This window comes from Schistocerca gregaria, chromosome 1 (assembly GCF_023897955.1).
Source record: "Schistocerca gregaria isolate iqSchGreg1 chromosome 1, iqSchGreg1.2, whole genome shotgun sequence".
Classification (NCBI taxonomy): domain Eukaryota; kingdom Metazoa; phylum Arthropoda; class Insecta; order Orthoptera; family Acrididae; genus Schistocerca; species Schistocerca gregaria.
The window spans coordinates 363,111,601-363,139,019 of NC_064920.1; the positions used below are offsets into that span (position 1 = coordinate 363,111,601).

At 42.8% G+C, this 27,419-nt stretch overlaps 1 protein-coding gene across 1 annotated transcript in view; it reads left to right on the forward strand.

The window, feature by feature from the left end:
• The first annotated feature begins 6,616 nt into the window (after positions 1-6,616).
• Positions 6,617-27,419, forward strand: part of LOC126346564 (transient receptor potential cation channel protein painless-like) — a 132,754-nt gene continuing 111,951 nt past the window's right edge. Inside the window, exon 1 of the mRNA XM_050002198.1 lies at positions 6,617-6,828. Within this exon, the coding sequence (XP_049858155.1) occupies positions 6,763-6,828 (66 nt within the window). The 5' untranslated portion in view covers positions 6,617-6,762. The remainder of the gene's footprint in view (positions 6,829-27,419) is intronic.

Genomic DNA, 27,419 nt, shown 5'->3' on the forward strand with positions numbered 1-27,419 from the left:
TAAATACGCCACGTAATGGCGACCAATTGTTGCCAGCCAAAAATCACCGTTGCTCGCTGAGACTGAAAAAATGCTAAATAACTTCTTGACATTATTAATTCAGGAAGAATTGTTTGCATGGGTTCTTTAAGTAAACAATGCACTCACTTTTTGTAAATATATTTCCACTAAGCTCAGAATACACACTTGAATTATTCGCTACGTACAAGAACAAAAGCTACCGCTTTACAATAGCAAGCGTGCCTTACGTAGATCTGACTCGAAGTGATTTTAAATATCTTTTTTTCTCTTGTATATAATGACAAAGATAATAATGTTAGTTTCGAGAACGTTATGCACTACGATCTCATCTAATATAAATAATGCCTTTTTATTACATTGCAATCCATAAAGTCTTTCTTTGAAGCTAATTTAATACATTTTCATAATTAATTTGTCGTTTATGTCCATATAATTTTATTCAGAGTCCTTTTAATATTTACTTCAGATATATCGGCTTAAATATTTCAAATGCGACACTATAATGGCGACTGCATCTTTCAACACCATCGAACACCTGTATACAGGGTGAGTCACCTAACATTACCGCTGGATATATTTCGTAAACCACATCAAATACTGACGAATCGATTCCACAGACCGACCGTGAGGAGAGGGGCTAGTGTAATTGGTTACTACAGACCATACAAAGATGCACGGAAGTATGTTTTTTAACACAAACCTACGTTTTTTTAATGGAACCCCGTTAGTTTTGGTAGCACATCTGAACATATAAACAAATACGTAATCAGTGCTGATTGTTGCATTGTAAAATGTTGATTACATCCGGAGATATTGTAACCTAAAGTTAACGCTTGAGTACCACTCCTCCGCTGTTTGATCGTGTGTATCGGAGAGCACCGAATTACGTAGGGATCCAAAGAGAACGGTGATGGTCCTTAGGTACAGAAGAGACTGGAACAGCACATTACGTCCACATGCTAACACCTTTTTATTGGTCTTTTCCACTGACGCACATGTGCATTACCATGAGGGGTGAGGTACACATACACACGTGGTTTCCGGTTTCAATTACGGAGTGGAATAGAGTGTGTCCCGACATGTCAGGCCGATAGATGTTCAATGTGGTGGCCATCATTCGCTGCACACAATTGCAATCTCTGGCGTAATTAATGTCGTACACGCCGCAGTACATCTGGTGTAATGTCGCCGCAGGCTGCCACAATACGTTGTTTCATATCCTTTGGGGTTCTAGGCACACCACGGTACACATTCTCCTTTAACGAAGAAAGCAGAAAGAAGTCCAGAGGTGTAAGATCAGGAGAACGGGCTGGCCAATTTATGCGTCCTCCACGTCCTATGAAACCCCCGTCGAACATCCTGTCAAGGGTTAGCCTAGTGTTAATTGCGGAATGTGCAGGTGCACCATCATGCTGATACCACATACGTCGACGCGTTTCCAGTGGGACATTTTCGAGCAACGTTGGCAGATCATTCTGTAAAAACGCGATGTATGTTGTAGCTGTTTGAGCCCCTGCAATGAAGTGAGGACAATGTTTCAAGCGTCAACTTTAGGTTACAATATCTCCGGATGTAATTAACATTTTACAATGCAACAAACGGCACTGATTACGTATTTGTTTATATGTTCAGATGTGCTAACAAAACTAACGTGGTTCCATTTAAAAAAAACATAGGTTTGTGTTAAAAAACATACTTCCGTGCATTTTTGTATGGTTTGTAGTAACCAGTTACACTAGCCCCTCTCCTCACGTTCGGTCTGAGGAATCGGTTAGTCAGTATTTGATGTGGTTTACGAAATATATCCAGCGGTAACGTTAGGTGACTCACCCTGTATAATGCACGGACTGTGGCTGAGTGGTTACACGACAATAACATTCCTGTAATGGACTGGATTGCACAGAGTCCTCACCTAAATCTATAGAACTTCTTTGTGATCTTTTGAAACGCCGACTTCGTACCAGGCCTCACCGACCGACATCGATACCTCTCGCCAGTGCAGCATTCCGTGAAGAATTGGCTGCCATTCCCCAAGAAACCCTCCAGCACTTCATTGAATTTAGGCCTGCGCGAGAGTGTAAGCTGTCATGAAGTCTAAAGATGGGCCAAAACCAGCATTACCGCTGGAGGGCGCCACGAACTTGTACGCCATTTTCAGCCAGGTGTCCGGATACTTATGATCATATAGTGTATTGACATTATATTCTCTCGAAATCTTCTTCATTTACCGTATTTTAGATCTGACAACCAAATATACCCCAACTTTCAACAAATGGAGACATCGTATCTAGGATTGTGAAAGCTATACCTATATGATTACTCTGCAATTCACAATTAAGTGCCTGGCAGAGATTTCATCGAACTACCTTCAAGCTGCTTCTCTATCGTTCCACACTCGAACACTGCGCGGAAACGTACACGAACTCTCATTTTATTATGATCATCAGTCTTCCTTACGTAGGTGTGTGCCAACAAAATATCTTCACACTCTAGGGATAAAGTTGGTGACTGGTATTTCACGAGAAGATCCCGCAGCAACGAAAATCACCTTTGTTGTAATGGTTGCCACCCCAATTCGCGTATCATATCCGTGGCACTCACTCCCCTATTTCGCGATGATATAAAACAAGCTTCCTTTCTCCGAACTTTTTCGATGGCCTCCGTCAACCCTATATGACGCGTATCCCACACCGCACAGCAAATATTTCAGAAGAGGGCGGACATGAGTAGCGTAAGCTGTCTCTTTAGTAGGCCTGTTGCATTTTCTAAGTGTTCCGCCAGTAAACGGCAGTGTTTGGTTGGCTCTTCCCACAACATTATCTATGTGATCTTTCCAGTTTAAGTTTTTAGTAACTGTAATCCCTAAGTATAACTGAATTTACAGCCTTTAGATTTCTGTGTTTTATCTTGCAACTGAAATGTGAACGTTACTCATGTGAACGTATTCACACTTTCCATTATTTAGAGTCAATTGCCACTTGTCGCACCGGCCGGAGTAGGCCGAGCGTTTCTAGGCGCTTCAGTCTGGAACCGCGCGAACGCTACGGTCGCAGGTTCGAATCCTGCCTCGGGCATGGATGTGTGTGATGACCTTAGGTTGGTTAGGTTTAAGCAGTTCTAAGTTCTAGGGGACTGATGACCTAAGATATTGAGTCCCATACTGCTCACAGCCTCTTGTCGTACAATCTAGATATCTTGTCTAAATCGTTTTGGCATTTGCTTTGATCATCTGATAACTTTTTAAGAAGGCAAATGACAGCATCATCTAGAAACAGTCTAAGAGGGCAGCTCAGACTGTCTCCTAAATCGTTTATGCAGATGAGGAACAGCAGAGGACCTATAATAATTGTTTGGGGAATGCCAGATATGACTTCGGTTTTACTTGATGACTGTCCGTCGATTACTACGAACTGTGACCTTTCTGACAGGAAATCCAGTCGCACAACTGAGGCGATATTCCACAGGCAAGCAGTTTGGTTAGATTGGCGACTCCATGGAGTGTTCTGTGCACCACGACCAGATAATGGATATAATTGGAAGGAGAATCGGCATTGGTCGTATTTTTTTGTTTTATTATCCGCAAAATCGATTGTCAGTCATTTAGTGCTAGAAGTTAAAAAAAAATTCATGTAAAGATCAAGGAGTATAAAACAGAAAATCACAACTACACCTGCGTATGAACATAACACTTGGTAGGAACATACATGTAATATACAATAAAAATTGATAGGCACTGGTATCAACAAGCTTAGAGCGATCACATAGTCTGAGGCCGCTGTTTACATGCACCTGTTCAGCAGATCTCGGTGTGACAGGGCTTGAAACGCCCTCTATGTGACATGTGTCACATGAAGACTTAATATTACTGGTTTTGCAACATATTTACACAAAATAACTCCTTTGCATTTGTGAATCATAAAGTAATTCAAATTTAAAATGTACGTAAAACACATAGCAGACGAAGGGGGAACTAAACATCTAAAATACATTGGCGTATTGTTAGAAGTCGCTTATGAGGAACGGTGTCGAAAACAGGGAAATCTAAAAAGCGGCCGGAGTGGCCGAGCGGTTCAAGGCGCTTAAGTCTGGAACCGCGCGACCACTACGGTCGCAGGTTCGAATCCTGCCTCGGGCATGGGTGTGTGTGATGTCCTTAGGTTAGTTAGGTTTAAGCAGTTCTAAGTTCTAATGGACTGATGACCTCAGATGTTAAGTCCCATAGAGCTCAGAGCCATTTTAACCATTTGAAATTCAAAAGTATGGAATCAATTTAACATCCCCTGTCGACAGCACCCATTAATTCCTGAGAATAAAGAACTAACAAGAACTTTTTTTCTGAAACTGTGTTGGGTGTTTGTCAGTAAATCGTTTTCTTCGAGGTGACCCATAATGTTTGCCACAGTATGTGTTCCAAAATGCTACTGCTGTTATGTTTGCTGCACAGTCTTGTGCAGTCATTTGAATTAAAATTCTCCATCTTCAAAACAAGGGTTCTTCGTACAACCTGTTTAGAGATAACCTAGAAACAAACTATGAAGGTGAATAGAAAACAGATGAAAAGAAAGCTCTTCTAATTAATATTTCATAAATTTTCTCGCGAATTTTTATGGAGATAGATATACACTCCTGGAAATGGAAAAACGAACACATTGACACCGGTGTGTCGGACCCACCATACTTGATGCGGACACTGAGAGAGGGCTGTACAAGCAATGATCACACGCACGGCACAGCGGACACACCAGGAACCGCGGTGTTGGCCGTCGAATGGCGCTATCTGCGCAGCATTTGCGCACCGCCGCCGTCAGTGTCAGCCATTTTGCCGTGGCATAGGAGCTCCATCGCAGTCTTTAACACTGGTAGCATGCCGCGACAGCGTGGACGTGAACCGTATGTGCAGTTGACGGACTTTGAGCGAGGGCGTATAGTGGGCATGCGGGAGGCCGGGTGGACGTACCGCCGAATTGCTCAACACGTGGGGCGTGAGGTCTCCACAGTACATAGATGTTGTCGCCAGTGGTCGGCGGAAGGTGCACGTGCCCGTCGACCTGGGACCGGACCGCAGCGACGCACGGATGCACGCCAAGACCGTAGGATCCTACGCAGTGCCGTAGGGGACCGCACCGCCACTTCCCAGCAAATTCGGGACACTGTTGCTCCTGGGGTATCGGCGAGGACCATTCGCAACCGTCTCCATGAAGCTGGGCTACGGTCCCGCACACCGTTAGGCCGTCTTCCGCTCACGCCCCAACATCGTGCAGCCCGCCTCCAGTGGTGTCGCGACAGGCGTGAATGGAGGGACGAATGGAGACGTGTCGTGTTCAGCGATGAGAGTCGCTTCTGCCTTGGTGCCAATGATGGTCGTATGCGTGTTTGGCGCCGTGCAGGTGAGCGCCACAATCAGGACTGCATACGACCGAGGCACACAGGGCCAACACCCGGCATCATGGTGTGGGGAGCGATCTCCTACACTGGCCGTACACCTCTGGTGGTCGTCGAGGGGACACTGAATAGTGCACGGTACATCCAAACCGTCATCGAACCCATCGTTCTACCATTCCTAGGCCGGCAAGGGAACTTGCTGTTCCAACAGGACAATGCACGTCCGCATGTATCCCGTGCCACCCAACGTGCTCTAGAAGGTGTAAGTCAACTACCCTGGCCAGCAAGATCTCCGGATCTGTCCCCCATTGAGCAGGTTTGGGACTGGATGAAGCGTCGTCTCACGCGGCCTGCACGTCCAGTACGAACGCTGGTCCAACTGAGGCGCCAGGTGGAAATGGCATGGCAAGCCGTTCCACAGGACTACATCCAGCATCTCTACGATCGTCTCCATGGGAGAATAGCAGCCTGCATTGCTGCGAAAGGTGGATATACACTGTACTAGTGCCGACATTGTGCATGCTGTGTTGCCTGTGTCTATGTGCCTGTGGTTCTGTCAGTGTGATCATGTGATGTATCTGACCCCAGGAATGTGTCAATAAAGTTTCCCCTTCCTGGGACAATGAATTCACGGTGTTCTTATTTTAATTTCGAGGAGTGTATAATGACCCTTATAATTCTATTCTGAATATGTAGACACACATAAGTACTCTCAAGTGTAAAGCGATTCGTATTTGATTGGTAGCAAACACCACTCTTTAGACTCGGCCTGTACATTCACAGATTTACTCTCAAAAATCTGTTGGCAATTTTTTTTTGTTTATTTAAAACAACCGTACCCGTGAATCTATATATTAGTTGTTAGTTCCTTTCACGTATCTTTCGGTGCAACCAAACACTACACAAAATTTCACCACTAGAACCTTCTGCTAATACTATGATTAACATAAATTAAACAGCATTCTGGACTTCGCCTTCAGATTGATCTCGCCATCAGTCAACCGATAGAAATGTTGTTTCAATCGAGGCCCACGAGAAATTCTACGTAATGTCGTGATGCGCGGTCTGCATGATCTATGGTCAATGCCAGGTTTAGTCACCCCTGACCTATGCTGTACAGCAGTTACATATTGTAAGCTATCCGAACAGTCTGGAATTACTTTTAAGGCGACCTTTCACTTTATGCCGATACACAACTGTCTTCACACGCAGCACACACGTGCAAGACGCGCGGAGATGTTCACAACAGAGTATACAGTCTTGACTGAGGAGTTGGCAGCGGCGAAAATGGGCGGAGCGCGTTAGGTTGGCAACAGTGGCGCAGTGGGCGCACGGGAGCCGCGGCCGGCAGTGCTGGAGATGCAGGCGCTGAGGAAGGGTGCGGGTCGCCACAGGCGACTCGACAGCGGCGACCAGGGCTGCGAGGTGAGTGAGTCTGCGGCTGCTGGCTGCCCTGCGTGGGCCGAAGCGCGCGTTTCCGCCTGCACACCACACCACTTGCGAAATAGTTGCAGCTGGTAAGCCGTAAGCTGCAGTCCTGTCATTACGCGGCACCATCTGCCAGTACCGCCCAAGTCCCACCTACTCTCTGCGTGCTAGATGTCATATCACAAAGACAACATAGGCAGAGCATTTATTTACTGCGAAATAAAAAGAAAACAATAGCACTGAAAGCTGTATCTTGTACGTTCTGTCAGGAGGTATTCTTGAGGCACAAGCGGACTCGTAGCAATGTCAACAATGATACAAAAAGGCCTAAAACTGTATGTGATGAGAGCCACTAAATATATTATTGCAAAGCGATATAACAATATTCTGAATCTTTTACAGTGATTCTGGCCGCAGAAAAGAGCTACATCAAAGATTTCACGTCATATCAATATTACCAACTTCACAATTTACATATTGTTTTGTATTATGACACTAGTAATATATGCATGTTCATTATATAACGGTACCAAATGCTAGTCCACCTTATTGTCTCACTTGCCTTTTCGGTCACACGGTTCGCAGGCGAAAAAGTATTGCATTGCCACTAACACAATTTAAAACGTGGAACGTGAAACATTTCACCGGTTTAGTAATGGAGTAACCAAACGCACAGTGGACTGAACGAAACTGTGAATGACCCATAGCATAGCGCTATATTTTGCATTATTAATTACTCGGGGTCTTCACACAGCAGTCGATTAAGACGAACTAATAACTTTGTATATTGTGTCCGTTGCTGGACATTGTTCTATTTTTAATATTTCACCTGTTTATGTGGTTTTTAAAAATGGCTTACACTGTAAACAAATGTGTTTCAAACGGGGAGAAGGACAGAAAATGACAAGTTCTAGATACTATACTATTCCAAAGCATAATGAAACTATAGTATCGTTAGCAATTTACATAATATAAAAGGCTGGTATTAAACCTCATGTAAATACTTACTAGCGCGAAACGTAGGTGTAAATCGCTCAAGTACGGAAATTGCGAGCGTATACGACAACCTCGCTTACATTTTAAATGTAGGAAATGCTCCTTGAGCAGCGGAAAACTGAGCTGTTGTATATGCTTTATGAAGATATGAAACTAAAGCTTACACACATACTTATAACTTATTAGTATAGAAAACGACTGTATACCACCTTCAATTGTGAGCGCGTTCGAACGTCTCGCTTAATGGGTTAAACTCCGGAAACGCCCCTTCGTCAGCGGAAATTCGAGCTCCAGTAGTGCACCCGTCACCCGTTTCCTCGCGGCTACATACTCTGATGCGATCACGTATGAAAAATACAGAACTTTAGATTCCATATCACTCGACGACAACCTAAGCACGATTTGTCTTCTCACGTTGTTAAATTTTTGCCGCTGTGAATCATCACCGAAAGCGCTACCGAATTTCGAGCCACGAATTCCTTCTCGTCTCCCATACATTAAAATCCTGTTTCCGGCTGCCGCTAATTCGTTATTATACATTCGATGAAATATGTTGGAAACCGTTTTCTGCGGTGTCATATTGCCATTAGTCATGCATGTGCCACATGAATAAATCCCTAGTAAAGCTGAAGGTCTGAGATGTTTTAGAAGACGGTGTCGATCCACCATAAGTCGTTTTGAATGTGTGACATGCAAGACGTTTTCCCGTAGCGTAATATTATTAAAAGTAAATGTATTACAAGGACTGAACAAAACTATCGAAATCTGTGCTTGAACATAAATGTAGATGCTAGCCAAGCCTCCAGATTGCGGTGTTGTGCAATTTCCTCAATGCGTTGTAAGTATTAGTCGTGGTTAGAACACTGTTCCCTGTAACTCTGAGCGCGTTATGTTGCAGCTGACTGAATTAGAACATGGGCAAATTATTGGTCGATATTTCAAGAGGTGCCTATCGTAGATTCGGACCGAATACAGGAAAAGCGGGAAAACATCATTCGTTAAATCATAACATAAACGAAAGCGTGTGTTGAGTGATCGTGACGGACGATTGTAACGGGAAATAAGAGGGCGACAGCTGCAAAACTGAATGTCGCGCTAGTGAGCTCCAGAAGCTGAGGATTGCAGGGGCAGCTGGAATTCCAAATCCAGTCATCAATGATGCAAATGCCCATAACAAGGAAGAATGGTACCCAAGCCATAAAACTTGGACTATGCAGCAATAGAAGAATTCCTTGCGCCATATGGGTCTTGTAGCACATTGTTTCCAACTTATGGGCGAGTTTAGATTCCGGGAGTGAATCATGGAGGGGGTTCCACATGAATAAAACTCTAGTAGTAATAGACGGAAAGTCATCGGGTAAAACAGAAGTAATATCCGGCGTTCCCCAGGGAAGTGTTACAGGCCCTCTAATTGTTCCTGATCTATATTAACGACATAGGAGAAAATCTTGAGTAGCTGTCTTAGATTGTTTGCACATGATGCTGTCATTTACCGTCTTGAAAAGTCATCAGATGATCAAAACAACTTGCTAAATGATTTAGATAGGGTATCTGTATGGTGCGAAAAAACTGACCTTGAATAAAGAAAAGTGTGAAGTAATTCACATGAGTACTAAAAGAAATCAGCTAAATTTCGATTACGCGATAAGTCACACAAATCTGAGGGCTGTAAATTCAACTAAATACTTAGGGATTACAATTACAAATAACCCAAATTGGAACGATCATATAGATAATACTGTGGGTAGAGCAAACCAAAGACTGTGATTCATTGGCAGAACACTTAGAAAATGCAACAGGTCTACCAAAGAGTCTGCTTACACTACTCTGGAGGACTGCTGTGCGGTGTGGGATCCGCATCAAGTGGGACTGGCGGATGACATCGACAAAGTACAAAGAAGGGCAGCTCGTTTTTTATTATCGCCAAATAGGGTAGATAGTGTCACAGACATGATACGTGAACTAAAACAAATGCGTTTTTCGTTGCGACGGGATCTTATCATGAAATTTCAATCACCAGCTTCCTCCTCCGATTGCGAAAACATTCTGTTGCCACCCACCTACATAGGGAGAAATGCTCATCACGATAAAATAAGAGAAATCAGGAGTCGCACAGAAAAATTTAACTGCTCGTTTTTCCCGCGTGCGGTTCGAGAGTGGAACGGTAGTGAGACAACTTGAAGGTGCTTCATTGAACCCTCCGCCAGGCACTTTAGTGTGAATAGAAGAGTAATCACGTAGATGTAGATGTAGATCCATATTGTGGTATTGCAAGGCCCCCATGCTTACTCTGCAAGGTCACATTACTGACACGTATTATGTGATCATTTTGTTTGATCAGGTTCTCCCATGGTACAATATTTGATCCCAAATAGTGATGCTGAGTTACAAGACAACAAGGGCCTTGTTTACAGAGCTCTTATAATTGAGGACCGGTTTTGTGGGCACGAGGACGAATTGTGGCGTCTCCCCGGGCCACCACAATCATCAGATCTCAATTTATTGAGACTTCCTGGTCTGCTTTCGAGGGAAAAGTGCGTAATCACTACCCACTTCCATCTTCGTTACCTGAACTTGCCACTATTTGGCAGAAGGAACGGTATAACATTCCCTTGAAAACCATACAGGACCAGTATTTAAATAGTCTAAAACCACTACAACCTGTTTGGAAAAACCGACGAGTTTTGCACGCCGTTTTAGGCATCGTAAAGTAGGGTGTTTTTGATGTTTCCGTATTTTTCTCCGACCACCGTATACGTTCAATTTCATCGTTAGTCACTGAGTTATTAATCGGTCAGAATACTCTTAATTATACTCGTAATAATTCTCTCTTTGATACCAGTCGCTACAAAGTATTACCACCTTCAGTGAAAAAAAAAAAAAAAAGAAAATTAAAACCGATAAGCATCAAGCCTTTTATTTGCTGTTTCCTTGTTACTGTTATTGGGTACTTACAGCTTTCTTTCAGAGCAATCAGCATATTACTTACGTATAGGTATTCTTCGTATAAGCTGCCTGTTGAAGTAATGGCAATTCCAGCAACGTCCCTAAATGTGAAATTGTGGACGGTCGAGAGAACCTTCACAGTGGTTTATATGGGCTGCATCAGGTCACAGTGTTGACATTCGTGCTCATTCTGCGATGAAACTTCCTTAGAAAACTCGAGTAATTGCCAAACGTTATCACTGTGTTTAGGAAACTCTTCGGTAAGAAATTCGTATACACTAAATATGTGTCTCTGGGCCAAGTACATTATACGTGAGATAAAAAAATCTAATACGATGCCCACGACAGCTGAATGAGTGGTTGCAGTTGTCTTACTTCTCACATAAATGCAAGAACAGTACCTGTTTATTCTTTCCTGTCTACTTTTCTGTTTGAAGACGACTCGTCTTGTCTATTCACATTTTGAGACTTCCTAGCTGATTATAACTGTGAATCGCACCATCATTCGAATCCGAGATCTTGACTCTTTTTCCTGTTTTACCATTTGATCTATCCATACAAGCCTCATGACCCAACTTACAGCTTAAATCCGCCACTGCTTTCCTGCTTACTGTTTCGAAATACAGAAATGTGTTATAGGCTCGCGTTCCAGCCCAACTCATGATCTCAGTCTGTCAAGAACTTTGACAGCAGCGCAGACCCATATATATAGAGAGAAAGGTTCCTTCTAGATGCACATATTTTGTTAATTTAATGCGAACTTGGGCAACAAAAAATATTGTCCCTCTACGGTATCAATTTTGCGTTACAGTACTTACTTATGTAATATGTAACCTCAAACTACCTACTTTATGGAAACTTCCTGGCAGATTAAAACTGTGTGCCGGACTCGGGACCTTTGCCCTACGGGGCAAATGCTCTACCAAATGAGCTACCCAAGCACGACTCACGCCCCGCCCTCAGAGCTTTAATTCCGCCAGTACCTCGTCTCCTACCTTCCACACTTCGCAGAAGCTCTCCTGCATAGGCAAAGGTCCCGAGTTCGAGCCTCGGTCTGGCACACAGTTTTAATCTGCCAGGAAGTTTCGTACCAGCGCACACTCCGCTGCAGAGTGAAAATTTCATTCTACCTACTTTATTCTTCGCCAATTCAAGTCGAGTATTTGTGTAATACGCGCTTAGTTAGAATTTACGAAGCATATAATAGTTGCAGGCTGACTGAAACTGACACGTTACTCGCGTAACCATCGTAATAATATTTAATGACAGCTTTTCTCAGTGGAAATCTTTCGTCAGATATTCTAAATTTGTGACAGAGGCGGACAATAAATTTTGTTCTAATAGCGTAATAAATTATAGCACTGGTCTCCAACACACACTATTTTCAATCTTTTTTTGTTTTATAACACAAGAATGGGAAACAAATCACGTGCAGACAGGAAGTCCAGAAAGTAACAGTCAGTTTCTCCACAGATAATTCTGGACGAAAAAAGAAAACATGATGCAACATCTATTCACCTACAATTATTTGTATATTCTTACCACTCAGCCTGGCATTCGCTAGACAGGAGAATGTGTTTCAGCACACCATGGAGGTCACGGTAGACCGGCAAATGAATATGCGATACTAGGTGAGTCACGGAAGCAGGTATACTAACGAACACCTGACGCCACAAAAAGTCTTACCTATGAAGCATCCTGATCTACATTATTTCAAATTCTTCTACGTTTTACGTGAGAGTACATTTTAGAGTCCACTTATTTCTGTTTTGATAGTTAATATATTACTGCTGTATTTCTATGCGCTCGTATTATCGCGTATAAAACGTTGTGCCTCAGTATTAATAGCATGTGAAACAAAAATTTTCTATTTGCACCTAGAACCAGTCAGTTTCCTGAAACGGCATTTAGAACATTCTTAATAAATTCCTCATTTGATTCATTATTTTTTGCAGTGATGAAGTGAGCAGCATAATTCTGTGTTATTAGTAATGTACAAAAGGAGGTACGGTGTTTTTTGATTCTTCTGACAAATGTGAGATTGGCACTTGGAATATTTTCAGTTTTCTCTCTCGATTTATGTTCTTGTCTCTTCTATGTGCCGGTGCTTTCCTTTTGATGTTCCTTTTTGGTAAACGCAGCCTTTACTTCAGACTCGTTTTCTTGTGTGTGTGTGTGTGTGTGTGTGTGTGTGTGTGTGTGTGTACGGACGTTTTCAGTTTCCATAAGTGACACTGTGGTTCTCGATCTCCACATTTAACTCTGAGGTGTGTGAGAATAATAATGAGACTGATATTTTATCAACTAAAGTTCATTATTTTAAGGGACAATATTTTTCTCAGGAAAGCAGTTTCCTTCAGCAGTTGTACACCGGCGGAGGCATTGTTCCCAGTGTTGGTAGCAGCGCTAAAAAAATTCAGTTGTTAGGGCGGTTAACATATCGACCACTTTCTTACTGAATGTTCTCCACAGTCATTAAGTGATGTCTTTTTAAGACATTTGTCAATTTCTAGAAAGTAAAAAAAAGTCACGTAGACTGAGATTATGTGAATAAGGGAGCTGTGGAACAGCAGGAATGCGTTTTGAGGTCAAAAATTCCTAGATGGAAGTTATGGTGTGACATGGGGCGTTCGTTGTCTTGATGCAGCATTCACTTGTCTGCAACGTCTCGTCTCACTCGATTGACCCTTTCCCTGAGCCTTTCAGGGACATCTTTGTAGAACACTTGGTTGACTGTTTGATCTGGAGGAACAAACTTTTTATGAGCGACACCCCCTCCTGTCAAAACAACAAATCAGCATTTTTTTAATGTTCGATTTGCTCCTTCGAACTTTTTTCGATCGAGATGTTTCAGTGTGTCACTCCTCTCTTCGTCGCAGGATCGTACTCAAAAATGCACACTGAACCATTTGTGGTCATCGGCAACACTCTTAAGAAACCAGCGCACATATTTCTTCGAGTGTCCTTCTGATCAATTCTTCGGTTTTTCGGCACACTTTTGGTACAAACCTTTCACCAGTGTAAAACTTAGGTGAAAGTGTTACGGTGAAAGCGTATAATAGTTCACCCACCATCCTTACTATTAAACGTCCCTCTGATCTCACAAGCGGAAGCACACGTTCGACGTCGTCGTCGGTTTTTTTAAGTTGGAGGTGTGCCCGAGAGAAGTTCATCTTCAACCTGTTCTCGGCATTCCAAAAATGACTTGTGGTAGCGAAAAGCTTGCACTCTTGGTGTGGACTGTTCTCCATACGCCTTTTTCAACATTACCCAGTTCACTCTCGCAGATTTAACCAAATACTGATTGCATAACGTCGCTCTAAATTTCGTAGCACAGGTGCACTGATGACGCTCCCAAAATCACATGATGGCTGTACGGAGCTGAAACTCGGACTGGGCATCTGGAATGGATGAACACACCGGTCTACACAAAAAGAACAACACGGCACTATCAGATCACGCACAGTGTTCTCAGTCTCATTGATGTACACACACACCTCGCCTATCGGACTTTCCACGTAAATGGCTCGCTGGCTGACACAAGGCTCAATTTTCTATTGCTTCTGCGTAATGTCATTAAAACAGGGAAAAAGTTTGTGTAAAAATGAGAGTGTTCCGAACACGAGACTGTTGGTTAAAAGTAACATATTTTATCGTAATGACGTGGAACGTCTCATTTTGCTGAATATGCATATATATTTTGTTTCTGCGTATGAGTTTATGCTACCCATTAACAAATAACTAAGTATGACTGTGGCTTAAAATTGAATGAAAACTGGGATGACAGACAGAGCCATGTTTCATTAGTCTAAGACCGTCAAATATAAGATCAGCTTTTGTGTAGTCTAATAGTATTTCCGAGTGAAACCTCCATCTTCAATAACTCACATATATTAATTGTCGCTTATACACGTTTTGTATTTAAAATTTATCAAATCTAAATCCAAGATTCACAGTTTTGTCTACTACATTACACATGCTACGGATGTTTAACGAAATATCCGTGTAGAGAATAGAAAGATCTGACTGTAGGAACCGGTTGCAGATTACATTTATACTTTTCTGCCTATTAGATATTTCATATTACTGTCACAGGCAGATTTAGTGGTGAATAACGAACGTCGCTTTTTATTATACTGTAGTACCCGTGGACATTATTGTTCTTCTCAAACGCCGGCCGTCGTGGCCGAGCGGTTCTAGGCGCTTCATATCTGGAGCCGCGCGACCGCTACGGTCGCAGGTTCGAATCCTGCCTCAGGCATGGATGTGTGTGATGTCCTTAGATTAGTTAGGTTTAAGTAGTTCTAAGTTCTAGGGGACTGATGACCACAGATGTTAAGTCCCATAGTGATCAGAGCCATTTTTTTCTTCTCAAACTGCGATTGGTCATTTGTAAAGAATTCCACTGGATTATGTCACGTTGCAGTTAGAATTTCTAATTCTTTGAAGAGGCGTCAATTAGAACACCACGGCTCGGGTAGAGACAAACATAGACGGGTCGAATATAATTTTTCACGGAACTTCCTCCTGGTCATACCACTACCCAGTGGATGACGACAGAAATGCGAACAGGAGCAGGCGCCACCTCATTATGTCCCGTACGGATATACTGGCCATTTCGAGCCGTTAGGCCAACGATAGTGGTGCTAACCGTATTGTGTGATGAAACTCTGTAATGAGTCCAGAGCGAATATTTTCCTGTTGCTTGTAACGCCATACAACATTCCGTCGCACACCTGTCACTTGAAAAGATGATCATGTCACCGATGGCGGTAGAAGAATGAAACACTTTATTACCAACTGTGACTTTTAGTGATGGTCTTTTATGATGCCCGCCATAACAGTGTTATCTTGACAATTCTAGTGTGTGGATACAACTTAGTTTTCTAATTTATTGTTATTTTTAATAGGTATGTACCACTACTCGTCTTTATCTAAATCGAGAAAGGGTGCTGATGTTCTTGCTGTTTGCGTCCTAACCCACAATACGTCATCATTATAACAGTAAAAATGAGTTTCCTTATGAATTACTCAGCAGCTGTGGAGCACGGTATGTGCTGGATCCTCGTTAAAATCTTTCAATTATTGAAGATGGAGGATTTTCTCTGATATAGGAAAAGGTTTAAACCGATTTTACATTTTCCGGAGGTAGACAAATAGAATATAAATTTTTCGCTGCATCTGTTTGTCAAGCCGATACCGATTCGTTAAAGAAAACAGATTTTTTAACTCTATGTTAGAATAAGCCGAACGTGTTAATTTCGAACTACGTGAAAACACTTAGAGCTTCTGATATTGAAAACGTCATATTAAAATAATTAATTTATGAACCCAGGAAAAAGCACTTCTTGTATTGAATTGTGTTTTACAGAAGCAAAGTGGCGTTCTTTTGGACTAGCTTTGAAACGAAAGGGATGATGCTTAAAAAATATGACCAACCATACTTATCAAATTTCATTTTTAGGAACTGAACGGAGCTAAAATACTTGTTAAACGGACTGTCTGAAATTGAAAAAAATTGGAAATTTGTGGTCAGTTCTATGGGACCAAACTGATAAGATCAACGGTCTCTAGGCTTTCACACAACTTAATCTAACTTACGCTAAGGACAACACACACATCCATGCCCAAGGGAGGACACGAACCTCCGACGAGGGGAGTTGCACTAACCGTGGCAAGGAACCACTGACCGCACGGCTACCCCGCGCGGTCTCTGAAATTGAGCAGCTATTCATTCTTCATGTTTGAAACGACTTTCTGTGGCCCTGTCATTTATTCACGGTGCATGATCATTTGTGGTACGTAGATAGACTGGAAGCAGGTAATTTTAAAAGTTGCTGAACGGAAAAAGACTAATGCTCCTCAAACTGTTGTTTCAAAATTCAGAATCATAAGAAGTAAAGCTTGGAACTGTCGATTCCCTACCGATAAACTTTTCATAATACTGTATTACGAGCCATTTTTTCAATAGTGGAGTTTCGCTTTATAATGAAGCACTCACATAATCAGCGTTTGGAGGGCAGGAGGGGTGGCGAAAATGATTATCAAGGGCCAGGAATGGCTCTTTCCTCCTCGAATTATGTGTGAGTGACTTTGCATATGCTGCTAGTTGCTATTTATGATTTTTTTTCTAATGAAACGATTATCTTCCCATACGATAAAAATTGAAGTTCTGGCTAGGCTGATAGGGCAAAAAAATCAACTGCTATTCTGTTGTTTACATCTTTGGTAAACTTTCAGTTGAAAAATTATAGAGACTCTCAGCTGTTGTGTTAGAATGGTATGCTTTCTTTATCAGCGGTGCGTATCATTCAAGCCGCCTCAAGATGCAGAGAAGTAACATACAGTTACAGTAACTAGTCGTTGCGGTCAATTACGGAATATGTACTTGCATTGTAGTTTGTGCAAACTAGGAAAGATATAATGTTTCTTAAGCACAATGAGAAGCATATGGTATCTCAAACCAGAGAATTTTCCATAAATCTGCTATATTGCAGTTCTTTTCCGCAAACAAGAAACTTTGTTCCCATTTAATCTCCTGCGCGTGAAAGGTGCGAAAAGAGCAGAAATAAAGTATTAATCAATTTTTAAATATACACCTCTTCAATCAAAAACGTATTTCGCATTTCTAATACTACATTCACTTCGAGCATTCCAAATAGAATGAAAGTTATTTATGCGCAGAGTGACTTGTACCTCTTGGAATATTTTTTCCAAGAATTTTGTGTGGGTACAATTCCATTTTATGTACAACAATGGTCTTTGTACAGTACTGGTCTGCGTGTAATGAAATAACTGCAACTGGCTGCGTATAAAGTGTGCTTCTTAAATTGCGCATAAGCGCATTCTTAATTTATCAGTACAGAATAACTTTCAATTTAGGATCCAGCGCCGTGTTGTATCTTCATCACGTGTATCTTACTCATGCTTCTTCAGACACGTGCATATGTTAGTAATTTGTCAGCGATCGGTGAGTCAGAGTACCGAAGGAGTAAAGCGCGTGCGAGTGACGTCTGGGCCGCCTGGAAATCATTAAAGATGGAAGCAAATTAATGGCCTGACAGTCGTAGACCACTTTTTTGTACTCGCGCCGTCTGGACTAGTGAGAATGCGCAGTGGTAAGAAATTGAGCTGGCATGCGAGGGGACAGCGAATCAAACTTTTGCGTGGTTTCCCGAATCCGTCTGAGGTGAAGGGCGCAATGGTTCCTTTGAAAAGGACACTGCCTATTTAATGTCCCATCATTCTCCAATAATAATTTCTGCTATGTCTCTAACGAACCCGTCGTCGACGTGACGTTGAGTCCTAATCTGCCGAGGATAGGTCGCTGTAGATCGAGGAAAAGGTTATACATCACGAAATGAAATTTACTATAGATGAAGGTGATGTAAGACATTGACATACAGTATAATCATAAAAAATGGCTTTTCGTGGACAGTAAATGATTCTCTCGCCGACGGAGTCACAGAAGAGGACATGGCAATGAATAACAGATATTTCCACGCATCTCAGGTTTGTGAACACTGAGAGTAGTGTACTGTAACTTAACTTTAAACTGGGGCGAAAAGCCGTTTTATTGACCTCTAGCCGCACTAGTTTTCTCAAACTGCATCAGCCTGCTGCCACAGTGATATATGAACACAAATACTCATAATCTGCTACTTTTGCAGCGTCTATTGCGTCCGTTCGAATACAGTTTTCTCAAAATTTGAAACAAAGTAAATATAAATACTAACGTAATCAGTAACGCTGTAATTCGATTCTACACAGATTACGCGAAAGAACTTGCCCCCTTCTAACAGCCGTGTACCGCAAGTCTCTAGAGGAACGCAAGGTTCCAAATGATTGGAAAAGAGCACAGGTAGTCCCAGTCTTCAAGAAGGGTCGTCGAGCAGATGCGTAAAACTATAGATCTATATCTCTGACATCGATCTGTTGTAGAATTTTAGAACATGTTTTTTGCTCACGTATCATTTAATTTCTGGAAACCCAGAATCTACTCTGTAGGAATCAACATGGATTCCGGAAACAGCGATCGTGAGACCCAACTCGCTTTATATGTTCATGAGACCCAGAAAATATTAGGTACATGCTATCAGGTAGATACCATTTTCCTTGAATTTCCGGAAGGCGTTAGATACAGTTCCCCACTGTCGCCTGATTAACAAAGTAAAAGCCTACGAAATATCAGATTAGCTGTGTGGCTGGATTGAAGAGTTTTTAGCAAACAGAACACAGCATGTTGTTCTCAATGGAAAGACGTCTACAGATGTTAAAGTAACCTCTGGCGTGCCACAGGGGAGTTTTATGGGACCATTGCTTTTCACAACATATATAAATGACCTAGTAGATAGTGTCGGAAGTTCCATGCGGCTTTTCGCGGATGATGCTGTAGTATACAGAGAAGTTGCAGCATTAGAAAATTGCAGCGAAATGCAGGAAGATCTGCAGCGGATAGGCACTTGGTGCAGGGAGTGGCATCTGACACTTAACATAGACAAATGTAATGTATTGAGAATAGATAGAAAGAAGGATCCTTTATTGTATGATTATTTGATAGCGGAACAAACACTGGCAGCAGTTACTTTTGCAAAATATCTGGGAGTATGCGTGCAGAGCGATTTGAAGTGGAATGATCATATAAAATTAATTGTTGGTAAGGCGGGTGCCAGGGTGATAATCATTGGGAGAGTCCTTAGAAAATGTAGTCCATCAACAAAGGAGGTGGCTTACAAAACACTCGTTCGACCTATACTTGAGTATTGCTCATCAGTGTGGGATCCGTACCAGATCGGGTTGACGGAGGAGATAGAGAAGATCCAAAGAAGAGCGGCGCGTTTCGTCACAGGATTATTTAGTAAGCGTGGTAGCGTTACGGAGATGTTTAGCAAACTCAAGTGGCAGACTCTGCAAGAGAGCCGCTCTGCATCGCGGTTTAGCTTGCTGTCCAGGTTTCGAGAGGGTGCGTTCCTGGATGAGGTATCGAGTATATTGCTTCACCCTACTTATACCTCCTGAGGAGATCACGAATGTAAAATTAGAGAGATTCGAGCGCGCACGGAGGCTTTCCGCAGTCGTTCTTCCCGCGAACCATATGCGACTGGAACAGGAAAGGGAGGTAATGACAGTGGGACGTAAAGTGCCGTCCGCCACACACCGTTGGCTGGATTGCGGAGTATAAATGTGGATGTAGACATTTATTTTCTCTTTCACATGTACAACTTATTTGTTTTTATCTTTTACTGAAATTCAGTCTCGTAAGTGTTCATGATTCAGGAGCCGTACAGTACTGCATTCTTTGTAGCATTCTAATAATTACACAACTGAATTTATTATGGGTTCACAATCTCACAGAATTTTTAAATGACTTTATATTCGCCATTGACTTTACTCGGACTGTTTATTAAATATCCACTGCTGCAGTTTCGACCTTCGGTCATTTTGCTGCTCAGTTTCAACGTCTGCAGTCAGCTAAAAATTACTTAGGGTTGAAATTGCAAAAGCGTTTTTTGCAATAAGTAGCACTGTCAGAGCCGGATATGAAGTTATTTAAAAGATTGTTATAATTAGCTAATGCACTGTCCAATGACCTACGTATCCGTTCTTTTTTTTTTTTTCGCGTTTCTCCCCGAGACCACTGAGGCCTACGAACGTAAACATGAAAAGTTTCTGCCGAAAGCATACGTTTGGCATTACATAGACGGTGCCCGGGTAGTAGGGACGAAGATTAAAGTGCTATAAAACATACAAAATTTACTGAAAATGTAATATTTTTAACAAACACGTTAAGCAACTTCTCCCATTTATGTATGAAAAATTGGATCCGCCATATGACCACCCAAGGCTGCGCGGCAACGAGCAATGCGTTCACTTAAGTTCTCGACGATGCGTTGACAAACATCTGGTGAGATGCCGTTAATAACCCTTTTAATTTCATCCTTGAATTGGTGTATTGTTTGTAGTTTGTTCTCTCACAAATCCCTACAAAAAAAAGTCATAAGGCGGAAGATCACATGATCTGACAAGGCATTCCTGGTTGCCACGCAAAAAGATAATTTTTTGAGGAAACTTTTCATTCAGAAGAACAATCCGTTTCACTGGACGTGTGAAATGTCACTCCACCTTGTTGAAACCAAAAATTGTCATTTTCACCAAGAAGAGGGAAAAACCAATCAGAAAGTATGTTTCGGTAACGTGACGGCAGCTCTCTCATCATTTTCAATAAAGTGCGGGCCAATCGCTCCTGCCCAGTACTCATACCGCAGTCGTGCGCTGTGGAGGCGTCTCATCTGCCACAGTCGCTCGCGGATTGTCGCTACCGCAAATTCTGCAGTTCTGCTTATTGACCTACCCACATGGATGGAAGTGCACCTCATCTGAGAAAATTAATCTTTTTGTGAAGTTCTCGTTCTCCGCTTGTCGAACCAAGACCCATTGGGCGAATCGATGTCCCTTCTCATGTTCCGCAGGCTTCAGATATTTTGTCAGTTGCATCTTGTAGGCTTGCATTTTCAGACCTTTTGAAAGGATTTAATGCAGTGAACTTGGTGATAAATTCAGTTGTTGAGTTCGTCTGCGAACTGATTTTCTGGGGCTTACGGTCACGTGGACACGCACGACGCCATTGTTTTCTTGTGTTCCATCAAAACGTGATCGTCCTGATTTCTTAACTTTTCGCAAACTTCCGTATCAGCTTCCGAACTGATGATTCGATTGGAGCAGCATTACGCTTGAGTGTCACAGGTAATACACGAACGGTTGCCGTGGGACTTTCACTGTTTCCTTAACAACTTTTTATCACTTGGCTACGTTGGTCAGTTGTCATCTGCTCAGTGACGAAAGTAAACATCAAACAACAATGCTCTCCACACAAAAGCTATCAGGCTATTTATGGAAAGAATCACAGATAATAAACATGAAAAAACCACGGCTGCCAACCGTCATATGATAAAATGCCGCAAAATTCAGATGCGTCGTTACCCCCCTGACATCCATTAGTTATCGCCCTGCAAATCTGCCACTTTTTAATATAGAACTGTGACTTATTAGCATTTTGCTCACGTTTAAATGAAACATGATACAGTCAACATGAGTGCTACCCGTACTGCCTAATTCTCAAAACAAAAAAAATGGTTCAAATGGCTCTGAGCACTATGGGACTCAACTGCTGTGGTCATTAGTCCCCTAGAACTTAGAACTTCTTAAACCTAAATAACCTAAGGACATCACACACATCCATGCCCGAGGCAGGATTCGAACCTGCGACCGTAGCAGTCGCACGGTTCCGGACTGCGCGCCTAGAACCGCGAGACCACCGCGGCCGGCGCCTAATTCTCATTTTGTAGCGTTGCCCAGCTTGTCCTATGCAGAAAAAAATTTAGAACGGTTGTGTACTATAAAGAGACACTCTAAGCAATGCTACTAGAAATCCGATTCCTGCTTTCGCCCATGTGTCGTTGAGTCCAGGGATCACATCGGTAACGGCGATTACACTAGCATGTCTCGATATCGATCGGCCGAGTTAGAGCCAACGTTGAGAAAAGCGAAAAGTATGTGCACGGAAGAGTGTAGCTAGAAGAACACGTGTCTCTAGCAACGGCCGCAAATATGCCAAAACATTTTCTGGACGTCTGCTGCATTGCTCGCTGCAGTAATTTAGCTGAACTTCGTCTCCGGCTACGAATGTCGGAATTTCCAGTTGGAACTGCACCTGCGACTCCGGTCTCGATAGTTTTGAAATAGAAGTACCACCAAATACAAAGGTTCAAATTCTGAACTTCAAAAAGTCAAGTAGCAGCTATAATAATGTCAGTCGTGAGGCACGTTACTATCTCTCAAGCAGCCTCGGGCCAGCGCGAAAGACTGTCGCTGTTTACAAAGCGCCTCAGAGTTTACAAGAGACTTCCGTGGCAGAGACGAACATCCATTCCGCTTTCCAGTGACGGATAGCGGACTTTAATTGCAAACTTTCATATGCTATTCAGTTCGTGTGTGAGGCGTTCTGCGTTTATCACCGCTCCTGAGCCTGAAAAATAATCGTTAAGGCGCCTAAGAAAAATCTGAACTGATATTACTTCAATGAAGTCGGCGGAAGTGCTGCGAAGTGTTAAATCTGCAGGACTAGTCAGAACAAAGAGATTCAGTTACTTCGGTAAAAGAAAATTTACGATCGTTACTCGCTGTTAAATATGAACAATGCGGGATACTCTAACTTGAGAGAAGCGTTACTTCAATATCCTGCACTTTAGACACGGTACGAACAACTAAACAGCACGTATCTTTCAACAAGGTTTTCATGAGAAATCAAAAATAAGATGCGTTGACCCTAATAATAAAAAGTTCCTGAAATCGTCCGTCAAGACTTCGCCTTTAATTTCGTGGTGTCGGTCTTCAACGCGTAGTGTAATTTGTTATACCATGCTGTTAGTTAAAAGGGTACCTTTTGCTTTATTTTCAGCACAAGTACTTTTATTATATATTTTAATCGTTAATTCCATAAGTCATTTACAATAAAAGTACTTTTGCTACATAAATTTATAAAACGACAATATTACACAGTACCGTTGTTATTCAGAAATGATCTACATCTATATATTAAGAAACATACTCCGTAAGCTACCATAAGGTGCATGGCCGAAAGCACCCTGTGTCATAACTGTTCATTCCCTTTCGTGTTCTCCTCGCAAATGGAAGTAGGAAAAAGGGAATGTCTGTATGCTTCCGTACGATTTCTCATTTGTCTTGTCTTCGCGGTCCTTACGTGAGACGTATATTGGTGGCAGTTCGCTCGTTCTGCAGTGTGTCACAAACTTTCTCAATAATGTGTCAGGAAAAGACCTCCTTCTTCCAACCAAAGGCACCATTTGAGTTTCAAAAGCATTTCCGAAATACTAATACTTTTTGACTGAATCTACCAATGACGAATCTAATAGTTCGCCTCTGAATGGCTTCAGTGTCTTATTTTCAAACCGACCTCTTGCGGATTAGATTCCTTGGAGCAGTACTCAAGAACGGGTCGTACAAATAGTGTGTACGCTTTCTTTATTATAGATCAGCTATACTTTCCGAGAATTCTCCCAATGAACCGAAATCTACCATTCGCCTTCCTTCAACAACGTTACGTGCTCGTCTCATTCAAGTCGCTTCGCAACGTTACGCCTAGGTATTCAAACGACGTGACTATCTCAAGCGACACACCACTAATACTCACTCGTCTACATTAGCTTACATTTTTTTCAAAATATAGAGCAAACTGTCATTCATCACACGACACAGAAATTCTGTTTAAGCCAGTCACTGAACAATGAAACCACGCCTTGCACTACAGCGTTATCCGCAAACAGTCGCAGAGTCCTGCTCACCCTATCCGACAGATCGTTTATGTACGCAGGGATCAAGAGGGGTCCTGTTTCACTTCCCTGGAGCTCTCCCGACGATAAATACGTAAATACCACGGTGGCCAAAGATTCCGGCAAAACAGTTGCCTACACTGACTCCAATTCCACGTCTGATAAGACCACATAGTTCAGGTTTCTTCAACCACTATAACAGGTGATCTGTCATTGCAGGATGCAGCTCTCCGTACCGTGATGTCCGAAGATGCCCTAAATGACGCTGCCAAACATAAGTGTGTACTTTCAGCTCTCCTAGTCAACGCCGCAATCGCAACCAACCACCCGTGCCGCCAAGGCAGAATCTTCTCTTATCACAAAACACATCTTTGCGTCATTCATCCTTCCCGTTACTTTTTTCATTAAACCATCGGAGGCTGGTGTAAGAAACACGTCCTCGCAGCTGGGCTTCTATTAATTGTCATCGCGATATAAAAATCATATAACAGTAACGTTTCATGTCTACCTACCACATGATGCGTTACTAATATATCATTTTTTATACCATGAATATTGTTGATAACCGAAAGCAGTTGTAATAATAAAATATAGTTAGCTGTGAGTCACACACTTCCTAAAAAATATAACAGCTGTTGACAATCGCCTACAAAAAAAAGGTCGCCATTCCGTTAAACTGTTCCTGTTGATCCTAGCTGACTTTGTGAATGAAGCGTTACTTATTTTTTGTACTGCGGACGCCTCACAATTTGCAGTTGTTGCCGATCTACGTCTACATCTACATTTATACTCCGCAAGCCACCCAACGGTGTGTGGCAGAGGGCACTTTACGTGCCACTGTCCATTACCTCCATTTCCTGTTCCAGTCGCGTATGGTTCGCGGGAAGAACGACTGCCGGAAAGCCTCCGTGCGCTCTCGAATCTCTCTAATTTTACATTCGTGATCTCCTTGGTAGGTATAAGTAGGGGGAAGCAATATATTCGGTACCTCATTCAGAAACGCACCCTCTCGAAACCTGGGCAGCAAGCTACACCGCGTGAATCTACGAGTATTTTCCTCCTCCCCCTTCCCGTCCACCCGTGAAGCCAAAATGGTGAAAATGTGCGCCTTCCAAGGGCTGATGGCACTATACTAACACAGAATCACACTTGGCCTCTCACTTCCGACATGCTGGACAGCTCTTCAAAAGAAACATCCAGTTTCTCCCTGTTATACGCTACGACGTAACTGAATTGTAGTGAACTTCAGGAATCGTGGCTTCCCGTGCCGTTCTGGCACGTCTTCGATGTTACAAACCCAGATCGTTACTTGAAACAAGAGAGTATACTTTCATCAAGTAGTTTGCTCATCATTTGCACGCCCAGTTCGTGGTTCTTTCCACCGCCCCCCCCCCCCCCCCGCCCCCCCCCCCAAAAAAAACTTGGTCATTCGTTAACTATACTGCCCTTCAACAGTCTGTGCAACCTGGAATGTAGCTGACACTGGCGCTGGAAGTGGAGGAGTGGAGTGTTTGTCTGCGCTGACTCGGTGCTCCTCGAGTCTGGCACGCGCTGACGTAACACAGCTGTGGCCGTGTCAGCGAGAATAGGAAGGGTGCGTGCTGTCTGCTTCCGATAAGCTCGCCGGAAACAGTCGCTGCGTCGTACTACACAACTCTCTGATGGACTTCTTCCACGCTTGAGCCCCACTGGCTGAACTGTTACCGTCAGCAGCGTGGCATGCCCTCACTCCACGATGTGTCACCGCGAAGAGATTTCCAGTTTAATCCAACGCATTTGAGCAAAGTCTCGTCATGAAATTTACACACACACACCCCCCCCCCCCCCCCACCTTTGTGTCGTCCACATACCGGCGCTGAGCACTTCTTCCGCTCCCAGGACGCGAACCGGTTACCTCGTGTCGAGCGCCATCTCCCAAGCGAGGTTAGCAGCTTCGGCTACCCCGGAAGCTGAATGCGTTCTAATGCTAATATTGCCAGCCGGCATATCATCGAGCAGAAAGGAAAGTCAGTTTCAAGAACTTTTCAACAGAATAAATAGTTACTTCGTAAAATCTCAGAATAACATTGAGGGAGAATGTAATCAGCTGAGACTTTTTCCAAGGGATCATCTCAAAGTTGGCGTCAACCTAAGTAAAAAGAAATGCGAGCCTAAGGTCTTAACCACAGTGACACCTTCAAAAAGTGAAAGTAATATTGAGCCACGGAATGGACAATGTCAACCGTCTAAACATATATTTGGGAAATAGACAACACAAAATTGAAAGCGGTATATTATCTTGGAAGTGAATTACAGCAGGTAGCAGAAGCAAGCGAAACGTAGAAAACACAATGGCGCAAGTCAAGAAACTTCCTCTAACGGAAGTTAACTAGTGCCGGCCGGATTGGCCGAGCGGTTCTAGGCGCTACAGTCCGGAACCGCGTGACCGCTACGGTGGCGGGTTCGAATCCTGCCTCGGGCATGGATGTGTGTGATGTCCTTAGGTTGGCTAGGTTTAAGTAGTTCTAAGTTCCAGTGGACTGATGACCTCAGAAGTTAAGTCCCATAGTGCACAGAGCCATTTGAACTATTTGAAGTTAACTAGTATAAAAATTGGCATATTGTAGTATTGAGAGAAATCTAAAAACTTACTCTTTCGGCATTGCATTGTGTTCGAGTGAGATGTGAACCGCGAAGAAATTATAAGAAACGGCGGTATATGAAATGATATTTCGTAAAAGAATCTCAAAAATTAGGTACATAACAGCAGTTCTAAATGAAGGGAATACTTGAAAGACAACTACGAAAAAGAACAGTGTTAGTAGCACATATCCTATGACACCCAGGAGCAATGAAGGATCTGTAAAGAGCGATTATTACAGAGGAAGTCTAAAGTTTGTAAAACAGATTACTGGGAACACTGCAGGCAGTAGGAATCCAAGAAGTAAAGGGTTACTATTGAATATGAAGAGACACTAGACGCTACAAAAGCATTTGTGAGAATGGTCTCCAAAAAGGGAAATGTGTGGTTGGTTCAAATGGCTCTGAGCACTATGGGACTTAACATCTGAGGTCATCAGTCCGCTAGAACTTAGAACTACTTAAACCTAACTAACCTAAGGACACCACACACATCCATGCCCGAGGCAGGATTCGAACCTGCGACCGTAGCGGTCACGTGGTTCTAGACTGAAGCGCCTAGAACCGCACGGCCACACCGGCCGGCTGAAATGTGTGGTGTGATGCGATAGAGTAATTGAAGAAGTTACACCGATACATTCTAACCATAGCGGAAGCATAAAATCCAGACTGTGGTAG